The 20991-nt window shown below is 37.7% G+C and overlaps 1 protein-coding gene across 2 annotated transcripts; it reads left to right on the forward strand.

The window, feature by feature from the left end:
* The first annotated feature begins 1424 nt into the window (after positions 1-1424).
* LOC100366627 (kelch-like protein 24a) lies at positions 1425-19161 on the forward strand. Of its 2 annotated transcripts, none has more exons than XM_078013296.2 (2): positions 1425-1506; positions 15335-19161. In XM_078013296.2, exon 2 carries the CDS (start codon positions 15380-15382, stop codon positions 17909-17911), a length of 2532 nt encoding a protein of 843 aa, XP_077869422.1. In that variant the 5' UTR covers positions 1425-1506; positions 15335-15379; the 3' UTR covers positions 17912-19161. The 2 variants fall into 2 exon arrangements, with proteins under 2 accessions (XP_077869422.1, XP_002739550.1); XM_002739504.4 differs by lacking the exon at positions 1425-1506 and adding an exon at positions 2352-2492.
* The last annotated feature ends 1830 nt before the right edge of the window (positions 19162-20991 follow it).

A 20991-nucleotide genomic window follows, 5' to 3' on the forward strand; every position in this document is an offset into this window, starting at 1 on the left:
GTACGGGCTTTAATTATTTTGGCTATAAACTTATTTTAATTTTAGTTTTATTACTTTTGTTATTAATGCTTTTTGATTTTATTATTTTTCTTTGATTTTTTTTAATTCCGCCCTACATACATCTGATGTATGTAGGGCGGAATTGAAAAAAAAAATCACAAAATCAAAATCAATTAAAGCCCGTACACTACATCATATTTTAATCAGATTGATGAAATATGAAAATAAAAATATTCTAAATATAAGAAATATTCTAATAAAGGAGAGACATATACAGAAGTAAATGGCGCGTATTGATTTTTATTTTACTGTTGCTCAAAGGGGTAAATAGTGCGTTATGTGTCGGGGTTAAGTGGCGATATTTAGTCTACTTATGCAATGGCCATAACTGGTGAGTTACGAATTATCTATCACTGGTACTGGTACGAAATCATTACGCGAGCGACACCAACAAACTCATTTTTATTTTAACTTGCGCAGAATCCGAGAATATTAAATACTAAAGGACAGCGGAAGAATATGAAATCCACGAGCTTGACGGTAAGAAAGAGGACAAAAGGAATTTATGGGTGGAAGGTAGTACAGACTGCAGAAAAAAAGACTAGCTATTAAGCCGAACAACTTTGAAGGATAAAAGCTTTGAACCCCCATAAAACAAACAAAAACAAATACTTCATCTAACAGGAATGCAACATTAGCCCACACCAGGAGCGTTTTGGGCATTATGTAATTCATATTCGTCGCTTTAAAATTTTAAAATTCTAAACCTATGAAAAATTCGAGTACGATCAACTGTTATCATTTTTTTTGTTAAGCTTTATTTCAGGATAAGAGTAAAAATGCAATATCCCAAATCAGGAAACACTCATTAAAATAAAAACAAATGAAAAACACAAACAAACAAGCGATTAACTTTTTAAAAAATACATCATATTTCTATGCAATACGTGATGTCTAGAAAACAACGTATCCGAGTTGAGAACTAATTTTACAACATTGTTGTTGCTATTATACATTAAAGCGCACCTGCGCATGCGTCAGATGGTCATAGCGTGTCATTGTTTACAAACAAGCGTCTACGGAGCCTTTGCGTTTTTAGCGAATGTAGTTATCGTCGCTTGGGACTCCCGCGCGTGCGCAGGTGACGACACTCCTGCTTTAAATTTGCGCCTCTAAATTTAAATTGTTGTTATATACACACGTACCTCTAGCGTCACAGTCCTTTGAAATCCCAAAATAGTAAAATATAGAGAAATAGTTGTCGTTATTACATTATTTTCAAACGCACAACTTAAATTAAGAACAATTACGTATCGCTTGAAAATTCTGCGTGTGAAGTTTGGCTACTAGGGCGCCACCAGTCGGCGACTTGTGTGAATTTAATAACCGCGGCAGCAGGTCACCAACGATGGATAATCGATTCATTCTGATTTCAAAAGGCATGCAATGGCGGCTCGGATAAATTACTGTGGTGCTGTTTATTATAGAACGTATACGCTGGTCAGGGTAAGTTAGCCATTTATTTTAGGCGGATATATTTGTCGGGGTTAAAAAAAAAATCGTTATTTATCTTTGGAATCGCGGGAGTCGTATTTTGTTTTAAAATTAATCGTCATGTCATATATCTTTCGCCGTGATAAGATACCGATATCAATCACGAGAAACGAGGTCTGTATAATGGTTTTGATAAAATTCGCGGGGCACTGAGATGCACAGTCACGTGATCGCTCTATTTTTGTATACTTAAACGGTTTCGACTTTTCACTCTGATCGGCTTTATCCTTGACCTTGTGCCGCAAATTGACTAACCTGGATAAGCCGAATAAATGATTATGATGAACTTGATTGCTTTAGACGTAGTTCCTGGTTTATTAAAAGCAGTAACGGGCGATTATTGGCACGCGCAGACACATTGTTGTCAAAACATGACGTGTGCAGAGAGGCAACTATCACAATCTTTGATTGATTAATCTTACAATTTGTCAACAATATTGTCCGTTGCAGTGACTATATTTAAACCGTAAGTGGATGATCATGTTGATAGAGAACGGAACAATATGCATGCTAAATGTGTCCCTAAGTACGCAAGAAGAGGCACATTTAGTAAATCTGATTATCATGTTTTTAAGGAGAAGTAATCAGTAATATACTTTACAATTTATATAAATATATTTTGTAACGAAATGGTCAAAACAGTATTGCTCCCGAGAAGTCTTAAAATTTCCATGTCCGATTTTTAATGAACCGAGTAAATAAAGAGTAACTTGGGGTAGCCAATGACGTCATTGTACAGCTGATTCGTCACCTAAACCACAGTCCCTCTATCACGTGATAGAGGGACTGTGCCTAAACATGATGTCTCAGACTGCTGCTGTCCTTGCCTGCAGAAACATTGCCTAAATTCGGGGGTTTTGAATGAGCATGAACAAGTAGACGAGATGTGTATTGTCCAGCATTCGGTGGATCTCTTATAGCGACGACGACTTTGGAAGGTGGGTGTTTTTGAATTCAGCGAACAGGAATTATTGTTGCGAACATTTACGTTTGAAAATCTCAACTGACGGTTCGAAGTGTGGCGTACGGACCCAAGCCGTTGACCGGCCGCGAGAAGATATGAGTCACGCCATGAGTCAGGAAGAACACAAACATCGTATAAAGCTTGCTATTCTCGGGTTGCATGTCGGTTCTGTTCACAACAGAATGGGCTGACAGATTACGGTACTCGGGCCGGGTCATTTCTGGACTGTGAATAGAACTCCGAATAGCGTTGATGTTTGCAGAGCGTCGCGGGTCCCGCACATGTGCAACGTTTTTTTTTTATATACAAACCGTAGCGTAATGTTTCTACATAAACATTGCGTTATGGCTGTTTGACACGATGTTGTGTGTCAACCAAACTGATATTAACTCGCCCAATTTTCAAAAGGTATTGTCGGTTGATAGCAACATGTTTTGTATTTGGTTGTTGTAGCTGTACAATACATGCAGTAACAATAGGTTCACCTCGCTGACCTGGATATTTGTGTTTATACACGAACACGCATCATGTAAATTGTCATGTCTAATCTGAACCTGTGTATTCGTATTTTTGAATTGGCACGGATATTGATAATATAGTATTAATAATCCTTGTTCCGTAAACGATTCGCCCTAAGGTACATACCACGGATATCATATACGTATATACACACACAATCACGTTCGTCGAAATCAGAACCCAGTTATCTAGGTCTCTGCTGTAAAAATAAAGCTACCAATTATTAAAATATATTTGATAATAATAATATTAATAACAATGTTATTGCTGCCTTAGAAATAATTCCTATTGGTTTACAGCAATGAAATGATAGTAATAAATACAATACATTTTATACATGACACGATTATCTGAAATGAAAATAGCCAAATTAAAAAGAAATCAGCGCTTGTCGTTTTCATGTAATTAAAATTCCACAACTTAGATTGAAAATCATATTGAATTTGTGTTAAGATATGTTGGCATGGAAACGTAACAGTTGTAATTTCAGGCTCTATAATGATATTGTACTTGTACATACGTGAACATGTTTTGTATTTGTATTGAACAAAGTCTTGTACAACTCTGCCGTGTTTGTCAACATATCTGGTCTTGTGGTTCGAATGGTTATTTTCATTTCATTATAGTCACGGGACTACATTATGTCTAATATTTGGTGACAGTGTCGATGTCTCAAAACTCCACACTCCATTAGCAACAAGTATTAGTTTGCTTTGCGTACAAGAACATTTGTGTGTATTGTGCAGTACGATACGGGACGAACACTGGTGCGAATTTGAGCCGCCGCGATATTTCTCCATGATTTGTTAATCGATAAGATATGGTGACTTTATGACCTTTGAATTTGTATAGCATTACGTCATGACATTTGACATTCTTCAACTCATCTACAGTGTTTATATAGCCACGTGATACTGGCTTCGTTAATTGGCATTCTCTGACTCGTTTCATGGATACCAATCACTCAGCATTCCACGGGGATCGTGTTTCTCTTCTCCGTTCGCACGAACCTCACTTGCTTTGAATTAGCTCTCCTTTCTATCAATTTAATAGAGAAGTTGCTAAAATATAACGAGAATGGCTGAGTATGAGAATATGGCAGGTATTAGTATCAGTATAACCACAGTCCCAGGGATAGACTGAGGGACTGTGGTATAACTAAGCATGACTTGCATGTATTTGAGATTTATGTTTGCGTGAACACATACACATACACTTTTATAAGGTTACAAAGGCATACTCTCCCAATCATGATACCCGTATAGTGTGTCCTTGCAGTACGTGTGCATGCACCATTCTCTCAATGTTCCTGATTAAGGAGAGGTGCGACAGATTGACGGGGGGTGGGTGGGCGTGCGATCACCAGTATCTAAGTACTTGTTGCTCCATAATCGCCCAGTTAAAATCCTAATATACTAGTAGCTTGAAAAACAAAAACAATAAAACAACACATAAAAATGAAACATAAAAATTAGGACCTGTTTTGAAAGACAGTCGAAATATGTTTAATACAATCCACAGTAATATTTATTTATAATGGGAATGGCAGCACGATAAGTGTCTATCGCAATACGGTGAGTGTCTATCGCAACACGGTGTCTATTACCGTCTTACAGTACATATATGTAATTATTTCGTGAAGGCCAAATAATTGTACAATGTATAATCTACATAATTTTCATATATTTATACGTTCTTTGCAATACCATGCTAATTAAAGAACATGTATGTAATGATTAGGTTTCCAGTAAATCTGTCTAAATTACCGGATTTTTCATGGAAAATGGCAAATTTACATTTGGCTAATATTTTAACATTATGCATTACTTTAAACTAGAAAACAGTTTGTATTTTTAAAAAAGCGCCTATGAGAGAAAAATAGCTTCTCGTAACATTTCCACGTTTCCTTTCGTGTAATTTACATAATAATAGGACATCACCTTTTGAACTTTAACCTCCGTAAGGCTAACGAGATAGATCGCTACATGTGTGATATAAGCATCTGTCTGTGGTGTAACAACACAGTAACCATTTTAATCCTGAATTGTCGCCGTTGAACACTCCATATTAACTGTATGTTTATGTAAGGTTAGTAAATTATAGTACAAGGTTTTTTTCAAAAGCTGTCCCCGTGGCCTGTGTACGTTTCCTCATTGTCCTTTGTCAATTGTTAATTTAATTTAATTTAATTTAATTTAGCGTTTCTTTGTTTACTACAGCTTACGCGTTTCGTCGTCCTTTTTCTGTTTCTTTTTTATTCTTCCTGACACGATGGACCTATACATCGTCGTTATTAATGCTTTGTTGTGTGCGCACTCACATTGTATGTGTGCATTGCTAAAAACTGGGTTGCCTCCCTATGACCTCAAGCGAGGTCTTCTTAAAATTCTGATTATTTGACGCCACTGTATGCTGTTGAAATATAGCTGTGTATCTGACGATATGGCTTGAGTATCTTCTGTTTCTGTGATAACTTGCTCATTTTTTTTTATTCATGTATGCGGTACGAATTCATTGCATTGTGTCTTCGCCGTATATTATCATACACCATGACTGGAATACACACAGAACACCTGCCACCAAAGTGCCCTTGTCTCGGCGTTTTGAAATACACTCCTGTTTGCAGCAGGTCGTTTTCACGCATCTATGCTATTATATCAGATTTTTCATTGAACTGTGTGTGTGTGTGTGTGGGGGGGGGTAAATTGTGTCATTTTTCGAAGCGTTTATGGAAACAATCAAAACATATCGGGTGAAATAAAATTTAGGATCCGCCCCTGGCTACGCTCATAGATCGTATGCTGCGTGTACTGATGAAATTCTGACTGCATGATTTATGGTCATCGCCCACCCTTGTTGCCATGAATCGCTTATCGCCACATTATTCTTTGTGCACGTGATCCTGAAGAAGACTAATTCAAAATATTTAAAATAATAATTGGGCTATATCTGTTTCATCAAGTTCTAAAATATGGGACATTTTGAATGTATTATTCCCTGTATTTATGGCACAATGCTGTTACATTTATTTTGTGCACTTCGCAAGTATCTGCGTTCCCACCGTCCACTTTTTAATCGTGATTTCACGATATTTATTTATTATTTTATCGCAGTACACTAAAAGTGCGTAGGGTATTTATATTTGTACGTAATGCCACGCCGAGTAACAATATATGAAACGTTTCATTCTTAATCCCGATTTACTCATATTTTTACGTTTCCCCTGGTGACGTCGAGGGGGTGTATTCTGTAATAATCGACGTCGCACATACCTGTGATGTAAATTGAACGTTGCATTATGGGATTGACCTTTCCACGACCCGTGATGATAAACTGCAAGCGTCATATATACTATTGATCTCCGGAAAGCATCGCCGATTGTTTGGCGTTGTTTATTTGCTTAGATGGTGTACAACGATTTCAGTACTGTAAACACAGACGTATATCCCAATGACGTCAGATGAGTACATGCACGTCGGTGATCACGTAAAATCATGTTGCAATACTAAAGCGCACAGATGGGCGTTCTCTATAAGTATTCATTTTGGCTATTTGAATTCAAATCAACTTGTTCGTGTCTGTTATAAAATACCATACCAAAAAGTGTACCAAAGTGTTTTTAATTGTTGTCGAATGTAATTATATGTTTTTAATGGTTCACCATGTTCTCATATTGCCGCTATTGCTCAAAATTGCAATTCCACAATCGTATCAGATACCTCGTCAGCTGTCTGTTCAAATGGCTCGAGTTATGTTATTTTTACGTATATATCATGATTTAATTACAGACATCCATCGTCCCATGTTACACAAGTCATACATATTTCATAAATAATGGCGGGACTTTATTATTACCACATTAACCGTTAAACCGTGATTAATTCAAGTTGCGTAGTGTTTAGGGTTGTAGAAAGATAGCCACACCCTCCTTCTTCAACACTAAGCTACGAAAACCAATATAAATCAAGCTGCCGTTTTAATGATCGTATTTCTACTACCTTGAATTTTATTCAATTAAACTTTATTAAACGCAGCCCTTTTTGTAAAATTCTTTACGAAAACACAAACTGGTTTCGTTATAATGCTAGAAGTGATTCTCGGTTACAAAACTCACCCATCACATCAAATGCGTGACATTTTGGCGACAATAATAATAAATAAAAGTTTGCAATACATGAACATACTTCCCAGTCATCGTTCTTAATGAAGTTTTATAGCAATGATCTCAAAAGTAAATAGATAAGTTTGTAGTGATTCATGTGGCAAAAGTATATACATGTAACTTGATTGTAAGCAAGAACAAACTTGAAAATGCCCCCCCCCCCGGATGAAAAGCGGGTCAATGACCTGATGTCATCTTACATCAAGTTGCAGTGACTAAAATATATAATGGCAGTGGAATTAACAATGAGTGATGTGTAGACTATTTATTTCTGTTGCTGTATTCTTGGGAACTTCATTAATAACAATATATAAGCTGGACAAAAAAAAAATACAATGCCGCAAAATCGTAATAAAATGGAAATATCACATAGGATGGTTGTTCAGGTCAGTGGGTGATATCATTGTTGTCAACAAGGGAAGCAAATAGCCGTATTACTCTGCATTATATTATGACGGGTGTGTGCATGTTGTATTTATGTGTTTAAAGCAGACTTAGACATGTGACATACTGTTCTATTCGTCTTGTCATAACCTGTCATAACCTGTCATGGCTTGTCATGGCTAGTCACGGCTTGTCATGGATTATTATGGTTTATAATATGAGTGAATAATGTTTATGTATGTGATGACTAAATCGTTATTGACATGCCACTCTCACCAATTCGGAGTTATTTATTTATTTGCCCTCCATTGACTTGGTAAAATAGCACAGGTCGGTGTGCACCGTACCATCGGGAACATACATCTTCGTCAACATTTGAATATAAACCCAACCGAGCAGAGACTCGATGCTGGGGCGGGAGTGTCAGTCAATGCGAACTCTATGAAATCTAGGTCATGGTACCTTATATTTCTAAAATAAAACAAAATGTATCATCTGGAAGAAAATCTGGTTCGAAATTAATTAAATTAATAACGTAAACTATAATGTTCAGTGTGTCTATAGGTTTCTAGTGCCAGACACTTATATGTTGTGAATATAAGTGAAATCCATCGCCTGGGATCAAAGGTCAATTGAATATCCATCTCACCGAGGATCACCTTTCATGCAGAGGAAACTCACTCGGAGATCTAGAGTATCTAGAGTTCCGACAGAAGCAAACACTATCAACAACGTATTTATCATTTATACATCAACCACGCCGTGGTTACCACCGTTGCTAGGATCAGTGATTCAGGTTTATGATATGCACTAGACAAATAATTTTAAGGGCACGAGATTCAAAATAATGACATCATAGGTCACGTGTACATTTTACTGCCGACCTGAACGTCTGACCCTTTGTTGGTTAACCATTACAGCGCAACATGTACGCATTTGCAGATTTTGTAACACATCGTAAAATCATCTTATATTCCGAAACACATTGGCATATTTCGAAACACATCGGCATAGTCCGAAACACATCGGCATATTTCGAAACACATCGGCATATTTCGAAACACATTGGCATATTTCGAAACACATTGGCATATTTCGAAACACGTCGGCATATTCCGAAACACATTGGCACATTTCGCCACATATATTTTGCCGTTTGCAAGAGAAGGAAGAATTAAATATTCACCCATGGTCTCGGAAAGAATGCGTATGATGTACAATTTGTAAAATAATTCTCGAAAGAAAAACAAAGATATTTTTGTAGTGACCAAAAGTTGCGCTGATTTATCTCGATGCAATATTACAGTAATGTAATTGGTAAACATATTAGGTTAACCCAAGAGTAAAATTCCAGCAAGTACGAAAAAAACCATTGTCAACAAATAATTACCGTCTATCGTACACAGTCCGCGGTTTGTTATTGTCTCAAATCCTACTGCCAGATTTGGCTCAGTTTAGAAATTGAAGGTGGCCGTTTTGCCCACAGGTGTATGTGCATTGGTTTACAGTCTCTATTGTATTGTGTACCATAATACTTGTGTCGAGTTCTGCCTGCCATAGTTTGACTATACAATAAATAATAATTGATTTTAAGGCAATATCGAACAGCATTATTGACAAATGTACCCCCTGCATATTGTGCTGAGGTCAATATCATGCAGGACATGTCGCCGTACTTACCAGTAAGTGGGAAAGGTGTTTTGATGACGGAAATGGTCTTCCGGCTGCCGATTTATTTATTGCTGATTTGTGAATCGATGCTAACAACTACATAGAATTACTTATCGATATTCTATATATATGTTTTAATATATATTTTCAGCATAACCCTTGCGTTGTGTAATTAGTGGAATATTATCAAATCACCAAGTTATCATTCGCCAATTGTAATCGATTAGTGAGAAGTCATTCCTAGAGACATTAGGAATGTCAAATAATCGTGTACGGAAGAGTTTGTTGGGATAGGAATTGTTTTACAGTAAAATGGGTAGAACTGAAACCGGTCAACGCGTATAGAACCGATAATTCACTCCTCTTAGCGATGATGGATGTGACTTTGATATTCGCCACGACGAACCACGACGATATGCTACTTTAAATGTCGTGTAACTGACACTATTCAATAACAATAACCGCATTTATTTGACAATCTCGTTCAATATTTTTAATAATGGAGATTTTAGATTCAATTACTTTTTCATATATGGACTCGGCTCACAAATAAAGTTAATAGTAAAACCGTGACGATTGTGACGTTTTACGTGATTAATAACTCATCGAGTTCCTTTTCTCTCAGTTTCTTGCAATTAACATGACACGAAAAAAAAATCTTGCTTAATTGAATGTTTTCACCTGAAAGGTCACGTGATATTTGATACTTTATTTGTTAAATAAAACAATCAGTCTTGGTTATTCAACCAGAACTCTCACGTTTGATTTATTGAACTGATCTCGCTGTGACTTAGTTTTATCAAATATTTCGTCTCTTGGCAGTTATTGGCCTCCCCAATTGCACAATTTCATGAACTTGTGTAATCGAATGGAATTTGAAATATGACTTCCATCACGTTTGATCCATTTTGTTGCGTGAAAATTAATGCTTGGCTTAATGGAAATACGATTGTATCGGTGGTTTGAAAAATACTTCAATAAGTGACCTAGTTCCGATTCCTAAGGACGAAGATTTGAGAGTAATTATTATTGGGGATGGGGGTGGACAAAGCAGTCGTACTATCTGCTCACAACAGTCACAAAGCACCTAATATCCTAATTCAAGGCCCTGTCCGCCTTTTCATTATCTGAAGTTGAACAGTGATGGGTTTGTGTTCATCAAGTTGAAAACGCTTTCAATCACTTGAATTGTCCAACTATGAAAGCCTGTTTCTCGAAACAATTCCACGTGTTATTATACGTTACCATAGTAACGATGGTTGCTTAGGGTCTGTAACTTTATATTCTATACACGTGTGTCAACGACATTTAACATATTTTTCAGGGATTGAAATAGAAATTTTCCCTGCATGCACAGTGTGCATGTTGAATTTGAAATTTACCTGCACTAACTTGTTGTGAAATGCACCACTTTTTAATAAAATTGACGGGTTCTCGATTGATGCGATCGTGAAAGAATTTGATTTTTTTAGTTGTCTCACAATGTTGGTTGAACTTAATTTAGGCTTAGTGAATATAATGAGAAAATGTTGTGTTAATTTCTACATGGACAGTGTGCACATTATATTTTGAGTTTACTTGCACTCGCTAATAATCTATGTGCATAGTGCAGTGTGCACCAGGGTGTTTCGATCCCTGTTTTGTCTAAGACACTTGTTACCATGACAGCCGCGACAGAGACGTGCATTGGTTTTGCCACAGTCCCTCTATCCCTCTGATAGAGGGACTGTGGTTTTGCGTACGTTACTGTGTTGGCGATTATATAAAGATATATTTATCCATATTTATTGATGTGATGCGTTTGTTATGGTTACTTATTCCGCAGGTTTGCGTTGCACATGTCTACAATTTTCTTTTGAACTCATTATTAGTTACGTTCACGGTAAAAGTCTCGGCACGTGCCGAGCGTCGTTACCGGGTCCATCGCAAGATATACTTACGCATCCGTTGTACAGCATGCTTTCTAACCGACTTAGCACTGGCCAATCAGCTCGAGAAAAGATTCGTATTAACCAATCAAATGACATTTTGACAGCAATCAAACTTGTGAAATAACGTTTTAGTACATTAAGTACAACGATGGCCTACTTGCTGTCAGTGTCAGTTGAATCGAGCGTAACTCAATGGATACTTTGTATCTCATCTTGGTGTTATAAATAAATTGTTGCAATGAAAATCTTTTGTTTTCTTGTGTTTTTTCAGCAGTGATCTAAGTGAATTCGTGGTATCTTCTGAAAACTAATCAAATTAATCATTTTGAAAAATTAATAGTTTGAGAATTCATATTAATGACAATATAGGAATTGTACATCCCATGTTTCGGTGAAATATTTCGAGATATGAGGAAAAACGTTTACTACAGCAACCAAGGTAAACAGGATACAATGAAAATGTTGCCATTTTTTATAGGAATACAAACTACATTTCGAGAGATTGTCCATGACACCCTCCCCCCCCCGCATTTCAACGACATGCACACGTGTTATTGACTATTGCAGAAAAATCTCGATTCCGACAGAACTTCGAACTATTAAAAAGTAAAAAAAAAAGGAAAATTCAGACACTAGTTCGGGTTCCACAATTTCTTTTTCTTGGGAGTTTAAAACAGACAATCACAGAGAATAATTTAGCAAATGTTTCTGTTCCAAAAAATGTAATTAGTATCGTATATCACGTGTCCATTATTAACCCCAGACACAGTGCGCTGTTGATATCCTCCATCTCATTAATGACCTCAATGGCTATTTATAGCAAATTAACAATCAGATAATATTACTGATGCCATGTATCTAACGCTCTGTTTATCCAGTAGGGAGAGATAGAGTAATGCTATAAAAATGCCTTCAGCAAACGTTCAATTCTAGGGGCTGACCACTGGAGGGAATATAGAAGAAAAACTGTGCAGTTTTTGTTTTCACTTTAATTTTGAGCTAGAATTATTTTCAGGATCATGTTGATGCTGTAAATATAGTACTCAAGGGGTTCTGTATACTATATTGCGCGACCTGTACGTTTTTTATTTTCGTTTCAACATTCCTCGTTCGTCCCCATACTAATATTACGTAACTAATATGTACAATATCACTGGAATATGCAATGATATTCGGAATTCAATTTACTGTCACGTGTCTATCCTGGCATGGATACCCATGGTAGGTCTATTTATGTCTGTCTGTCTATCTGTCTGTCTTTGTGGAGTACGGTGACATATATTCAGTAAGTAAACTGACATAATTCAACAGTTCATTACACTGATGATTTTATAAATAGTAGATAGAATGAATATTTCTAGTTTCCATTATGAATAGATGAGTTTGTTTGATAATTGACCCAAAGGCGTGTATATATCATGACTACAAGCACGCACTATAGTTATCTGATATGTCGTTTACGTAACATCGGCGATATAAACACGTACGGACATAGACGAAAGGTCAAATGACGGTATCACTTTCGCCAGGTCAAATAACTACTTTATCAGCACAGTGTGTAGGGGGTCAGTAGAGTTGGCCGACAGTTAACATTCAAGAAATATTGAAAAGATGGGAGAGGGATCAAATACTTCCATTCGAAAACGGGAATGATAGCCGGAATTGACGATTTTCTGGTGCAAAAAACATCGTGGTGGGATATCCAAGACATGAAACAATTTTAATCCAAATATTGTTGTCATGACATTATAAATAACACTTATTTGCAGTACGCATTATCGTCCTGTAATGATTAACTCTATTACAAAGATGGGTGCTGCGAAGCGGCATACACGAGTAAATAATTACGCACTCGTTTTTGGTTTACGTGTTCTTCGTAACGTTGACTGATAACGTTAATTGCACCATAATTACAGCCATGGTCACCGAGACCCCTGCAGTGTGATATAGATGTTGCTATAGCAGTAATATGCAGCAAATTCCATGAATTCGAGCTATTTCATTGATGCAGACAACTCTGTTTCAATGATGTTCTCAGTTCTGTGTTACTTCGGCAACCACTGTCAAAGCATGCATCTCCCTGTTTTGAAATCTTACTAACGAGAGTTAAGTTTTGCTAAACCATACGCCACACTGCTATGCCATCATACTCCACACTGCTATGCCATCATACTCCACACTGCTATGCCATCATACGCCACACTGCTATGCCATCATACGCCACACTGCTATGCCATCATACTCCACACTGCTATGCCATCATACTCCACACTGCTATGCCATCATAGGCCACACTGCTATGCCATCATAATACGCCATCATACGCCACACTGCTATGCCATCATATGCCACACTGCTATGCCATCATATGCCACACTGCTATGCCATCATATGCCACACTGCTATGCCATCATAAGCCACACTGCTATGCCATCATAAGCCACACTGCTATGCCATCATAAGCCACACTGCTATGCCATCATAAGCCACACTTCTATGCCATCATAATAGACCATCATAAGCCACACTTCTATGCCATCATAATAGACCATCATAAGCCACACTTCTATGCCATCATCAGAATGCTGTCTTCTCTGCATTTAGTTTATATTTGTTTTAATACTTTGGGAAAAAAATCGTTGTCTTGAGGGGGAAGCAGTTGCGTGTTTCTCCTTCAAAGCGGCGTTTAGCTTCTTGTAATCACTTCAAAACACGTGGGATATCGTTCATCTGTGTACGTTGATGTAACCGGGGTAGGCTTTGTTCCGTGGAAATTACGACACCGTATATAATACTGGTATTAAAGCTATTTTCATATGCTAGAATTGTTCTAATGATGGTGTCGTAGTTATTTCTAATTTAAATACCACTACGCCCTGGTGGTCTGTTGCTCAATGTAACACATACATGCAGGCTTATAGAATGAGAAATGTAAGACGGACAGCGTGGATGCAGGCTTATAGAATGAGAAATGTAAGACGGACAGCGTGGATGCAGGCTTATAGAATGAGAAATGTAAGACGGACAGTGTGGATGCAAGCTTATAGAATGAGAATTGTAAGACGGACAGCGTGGATGCAGGCTTATAGAATGAGAAATGTAAGACGGACAGCGTGGATGCAGGCTTATAGAATGAGAAATGTAAGACGGAAAGTGTGGATGCAGACTTATAGAATGAGAATTGTAAGACGGACAGTGTGGATGCAAGCTGATACTGGCATGGAATGATAAATAAAAACATTCAATCTTTTAGAGTTCCTAGTTTGTTTTGATATCTATGACAATTATTCAATGATACGGGGAGACATAACCAGGGAGGTCGATTAAAAATGACCTTTATAGTATTTCAGCTGGAAGCACGCCAATCGTATTGATTACATATGTTAACGCCACTGGGCAAATAACATATGAAGTACGTCAGCTCCGTAGCTGAGTCGTGTTTAACTGGAAATGAGTTTTATTCAGCACTTAATAAGAAATACCCAAGCATACTGGTAAACAAGTATTTGAGCACGAATAATGTCGAGGTGACTGTAAAGTTCATATGCAGTTTGATTGTCCAGTTACCAGTCCCCCCCCCCCCGATGGCCACCAAACGTGTGACTATCTTTTTTCCTACTTATTTGTGCAGCTTGTATATTACTTGCGCCCTCAATGAGTAAACTCGTTTAGAATTATAGTGGTATCCTCGGCGGCGGAGCCACGTCACAAGACGTTCCACGTTGCTAATACGCGCACCACTGTACATGCATTTCTATGAACGCCGGTCGAGCCGGTGAAAATTCGAGAAAACAACACAAACTCAACTTTGAAGTAATCCAAAACAACCAAATTTATATATGTTACACGCGTAGGGCTAATCTTGTTACACTGTTCAAGGGCGTCTCAACAACTATCCCAAAGTTTTCTGCGAGTTTTTGACCATTATTTTCACCGCGATGGTTGCCAGGCGGTGAAAATGCCCGGATGTCCGCCCGAGTATATTATAATACTTAGTACAGAGGACTTGCCCACATTCTGTGATCAGTTACTCGCTTTGATCATAAAATATGTGAAGCATATCCGATAGCCAGTTAAATCGATTTCTCCTCTCAGGAACATGTTTGCAATCACCTTGTATATAACTGATTTTTGTTTTGTTGTTTCTAGGTATCTATGACGGAATAACCAAACCCACCACAAGGAAACAAAACAATGGGTTGCTGCCAAAGTGGCTCCAAGAAAAAAGTGGTGGACCCCGAACCCGGAAATTACATTTATCCATCCATTACCCCCAGCAGCGAAGATGGCGGTCACGCGGACATTCCCATGTCAAATATCACGTCTAACGGCAAGGTGAAGGACAAAGACAACTGTGTTAAACGTCCCTTGAATATTAATCTATCTAACAATGCTCTAGGTTCGAAAACTTCCCTTGTTTCAACAGAAAGAAGTCAAAGCATCCTAGCTTTAAGTGATTCACCTTGCAGCATCAGTCAAGTTAAAGCCAGCTGTTACAGTCTTCGCTCCATCTCCTCTTATGCCACACTCCGTTCCTCGTTTCTAAGTGTCTATTCAGCCATCAGTCTTCGCTCACTCACTGAAACCGAGGAGGAACACCGGATCGACCCTAGCTACGCGGTTAAACTCTTGTCAGATCTAAACAATTTCCGTAAGGAGAATAGATTTACTGACGTTCTGTTGTGTGCCGGTGATGTGGAAATCCCCGGTCATCGTGTAGTTCTTGCCGCAAGTAGTCCATATATTCTATCCATATTTGCGATAGAAGCACTCGAAGATGGACGCCTTTATTTGGACTACATTGAGCCGGATATATTACACTTACTTGTGGAATACATCTATACGTCTAAGTTATCAGTGACGAAGGAAAATGTTGGCGCCCTCATCAAGGGTACGCAGACACTGCAGCTTAACTCAGCGGAACAAGCCTGTCAGGAGTTTGTACTTAATCTGGAGAACCAGGACGAAAATGGAAACGGGGAGACAGCGAGTACGAAGAGCGTCCTCTATCAGCCATATCATGCTATTGAAACCTTGCTCGGACTTAACGATATGCGGAGAGAAGAGATATTTACTGACGTTACTTTCAAAGCGGAGGATGAGGAATTCGTCTGCCACTGCGTTGTCATGGCAACAACAGGGGATTATTTTGAGAAACTGCTCGAAGGTTCAGACGATGAGCATGTTAAAATATCCATAAAAAATGCGTCTGCAAGTGTTATGAAACGACTTGTGGAATACACTTATACGTCAAACCTGGACATTCATCATGAGAATGCCAAGGATATTCTGGCACTTGCAAGTATACTAAGGCATGATGCTGTCTTGGAAAAGTGCACAGAATTTCTAAAACGTCGTATCACGCCTGCAAACTGCCTCGGAGTGCAGTCGTTAGCAAGAAAACACGGCGTGGAACAACTAGAGAAGGCCGCCACAAAAGTTGCCGTTATGAACTTCAAAGAAGTACGCTTACATCCGGAATTTTTTGAAATGTGCCTGAACCAGATTGAAAGGTTGATTAGCGAAGATACGCTTGATGTTAAGACTGAAAGTGAAGTATACAGTGCTGTCATGCAATGGGTGAAACACGACGTAGAGAAAAGAAAAGTATATCTCCCTGAACTTATGCAGTCTGTACGTCTGTCATATCTATCACCAAAGTTTCTTGAGGAGATACCTGCAGCCGAACCTCTGATCCAGGAGTCAGAGGCATGCAAGAAGCTCATCCGAGATGCCACAATCGTGCACCTCGTTATTAGAAAAGGGAAATTTCATCGAGATCCAAGGCCAAAGGCAAGGTATTCATTCGGTGAGGTGATGGTGATCGTTGGAGGAAAAAATAAAAACGAGCAGTGGATAAAAGATGTGCAATATTATCACCCGAACGAGCGTCATTGGTATTCCTTGGCTTCTATGGAAAACGATAGCGTGGAGTATAAAGTGACTACCCTCAACAATGACATCTACGTTGTTGGTGGTCTCAATTGCAACAGAGTCAGTGGAGAAACATGGCGATATGATTCTCTCTATAATGATTGGTCAAGAGCGTCTGATTTGAGAGTTGGCCGTTATTTGCACTCTCTGGGCGTTGCTAACAATAGAATTTACGCGATTGGTGGACAGAGTTCTCTTGACGACAACTCACAGTCTTTGAAAAGTGTGGAGAAGTTCGATAGGAAATTAAATACATGGCAACAAGTCCAGGAAATGTATCACGGTGTTCTTGAACCGGCAGTGACGTCATGCGGGTGGAAGCTTTATGTCATCAGTCGGAAAGATGATGGTGATGACTGCGTTGTTCAATATTTTGATATTAGCAATAAGACTTGGAGTGTTGTCGATTCTGTTAACATAACGGGACCAGTACAAATCGCAGGAACAATCCGTGGACAGGTGTACATAGTTGGAGGAAAGAGCAAGTTCGCAGTTCAAGTCTACAAACCAGACACGAACGAACTCTCATCCGGGACATGCGAGGAACATGCGGAGGAGCACTCGCGTGATTTGTATTCGGGAACCATACTTAATCGACGCGTTTATGTCACCGGGGGTCGCTGGGTGATTGGCAAAGAAGACGATGACGCGTTGACAATGGTTACTAATAATATGGAGTCATATGACCCCGTTCAAGACGAATGGACGACGATGAAAACAGTACCGAAAGCTTTGACCAAGCACGGATGCGTCACAATTAGACAATATATCGGACTTCCAAAATCGAAATAAACAAATCGGCAAAATACATGCACACACAAATAGACTTAGCGTTGAATCACTTTAGGAAATGTAAACTGTGGACAGGGACAGCAGTCGTGAGAGCAATCAATATTTCCCGCTAAAATTTGTTTCAGTTTGTCAAAATGTTTCCCAGTCATATTTGTGTGTGACTGTTACGTTGTATACGATGCATTTTTGGCGGGAAATATAGTTTGCATAATTTAAGATAATCGCGAGAAACAAAACAAACGGCTATACAATGTAATTTAATGGACAATGGGGAAAAGAGGTCCATGCTACAAAGTGTTAAAATTATGTACATTAGATTTGCTTGAATTTTAAGTGGAGACTATCTTGGATGTTTGTGTAACTAACAACTCTACGGTCGTCACTTCATTGTAAAGTTATTTTAGCTTACAATTTAATTGTAAGAAATAGATACGATTTTAATTTATATATATAATTATATTTATATGTCGATATACTCTGTTTCCCATATAGTGGATCGACAAGTATTTATTTTTAGTTTTGTCTTCCAGTGTTTTCATGACCAATAACGATGTTGAAAACTACTGTGGCCCTTTTCCTTCAAGTTTTAAAGTTTTTCATTTCCGGACAAACAAACGGAAACGAAAACCAGCAAACGAATGTGCATTTTGTAAATATTGTCCACTGCATATTCTCTTGCGATATCTACATTTTTTTTAGAGTGACAAGCCACATTAATTTTAATCCTTATTTTACTGCCATTTTTAAACTCTAATTTTTTACCTTACCCATGTGGCTTTGTGTATGGTGCTATTTAATGTTTTATGTTTAACTGTATATACATTGTACTTACTATTTAGTTGTGTGTCAGCGGACATTCACACGATTTATGTAATCCATTGAGTTCGTATCATTTACATTTTGCCAACTGTATAAACCCCTATATCGCAAACATATTGTGCCAGACGTATGTCAATGTGTCACTTTCCGGCAATATAAGCTCATTATAACACATAGGCATGCAGCGTGCGTGCATAGTACGCCCTCCAGTTTACACATGTGGTAATTATTTTATTCAGATTGCGTGGTAATACTGTGCACCTTTTGTTTGGCTTCTATTCAGCTTTTTTGCAGTTATTCAAATTTCCAAAAAACATGACACAAATGTCTGCCATGCATTTCAGAGCCCAGTGTTAACAAATTGTAACATATTAAGATTTTAATTATGTCCATTTTTATCCAATAAATCATAACGTTTTTAATTGCTAGAATCTGATTTTTATTATGATTTTTGTTCATGTAAATACCAATTTAACTACCAATGGTTTTAAATTGTCATAAACTTAATTTGTTTGTTGATATCACCGGAAAATAAACTTGTGTCATGAAACTACACACCGTAGAATGGAATGTCCCTACTGATTGCGTTCTCCTTACTATCATTAAATGAAACCATTTTCATTGGTCGTGGCTATACACACTTATTTGCACGCGCCACCATTCAACCTCGTTGGGTAATGTGAGGTTTGTAATGTGTGTTGTCTTTTGTGAGGCAACCAGAACAAACTGACGTAAAAAGAACGAAAATAATTCACTCGAGATTCGAAGGACACAAATAGGATAGAATCAAGTTATGTTATGAAAAATAACGTTGTTTAACATATATTCACTTGTCTATGGAAGCATATTAAAAATATTCACTTGTCTATGGGAGCATTAGAAAAGGTAATCTTGACATGAGGGGTTGGTAATTAATAACATGGATTATTAACAATTTGAGAATACTGCGACACTCAATGACAATAAGTCAATATATGAATAAAGACGCGTCTTTGTCGTGTAGCTCGCGGGAAAGTCGAGACTTGTTTTAAAACGTCGAACAAATCTGGCAACAAGCTACTCTTTGATTGGTCCGACTGTTGTGTGTTAGAGTTGGGTAACCAATCAGGTACAATCTTGTAAATAGCTTCGCATTGACTCCAGATAATAGATACGTTCTTGGTGGTAGGGAACAATCGTTGACACAATACTAAACTAAACTGGGACAATGTAATGCATCGTTATTATATTTAAGACATCCAGATTAAGTAAATGTTTCCACCAGGATCCACAATCATTTTTAGTGCCATGGAATATAATAGTGTCAAATTAGAGACAAGAGATTCACGTTAACTTCACTAATTCCAAACAACACTGATATGTTATGCTAACACATTAGCGGTCCGTGAATTTATTGGCATATAACAACATAAGTGAATATCATTAGTCTTAGCATAGACCCTCTACTGGAGGGTCTATAGTCTTAGCGAGTAATTCATTGGCATATAACAACAACATAAGTGAATATCATTAGTCTTAGCGAGTAATTCATAAGCATAACGATATGGTTACGTAGTTAGTCGATATAAAAAAAGGTAGTCCTGTGAAACATAAATATTAATTTTGTATTTATTATGGCTCTTTTTCTTTCAATGAAACAATACAGGTCTGAACATTTATACTCGTAGCTGTTATAACATATAAAATAATTAACTTTGTGTCGGGCGGTGTACGCACACCGAATGCTACTGTCCCTACTGACGTCGTCGTTGTTACAAATAGTAAGTACAAGCCATATTCCAGTTGAGTCAAATCATTTATACAGGACAGAATTTGACGTGTTGGAGAAAAAAAAACCTGTCGACGAATAAGCTGATTTCTGATTGGTTTGACTGTTAGATGTTTAGGCCAGGTAGCCAATCAGGTTTGACTTGGTAAGTAGCTATTAAAATGGGAATGAGTATTTCTGAGCGTCTTTAAATAATTGTAATATTGTATCTAATGAGAAACAACATATGATTCAACGTAAACCAAATCATAGCAGTTTCCATTCAACGACATACGGAAAAACTCTAATGCGCATGAGTTGTGGAGTTATTTACAGACACAGTTGATTAAAGTCTGGTTTTCAAAATTTAATCGAACGTACTAAATACTGCCATCATGTTTTTGTTTTGTTTTTCGAAATAAATCATAGCCTTATTATTTTACAAAGATGTAGTGTCAAAAACATACTTACAAAGTTATCCACATTGTTAACAACACACGCTAAAAACGCAAAG

This window comes from Saccoglossus kowalevskii, chromosome 18 (assembly GCF_978046115.1).
Source record: "Saccoglossus kowalevskii chromosome 18, keSacKowa6.1, whole genome shotgun sequence".
Taxonomy (NCBI): Eukaryota; Metazoa; Hemichordata; class Enteropneusta; family Harrimaniidae; genus Saccoglossus; species Saccoglossus kowalevskii.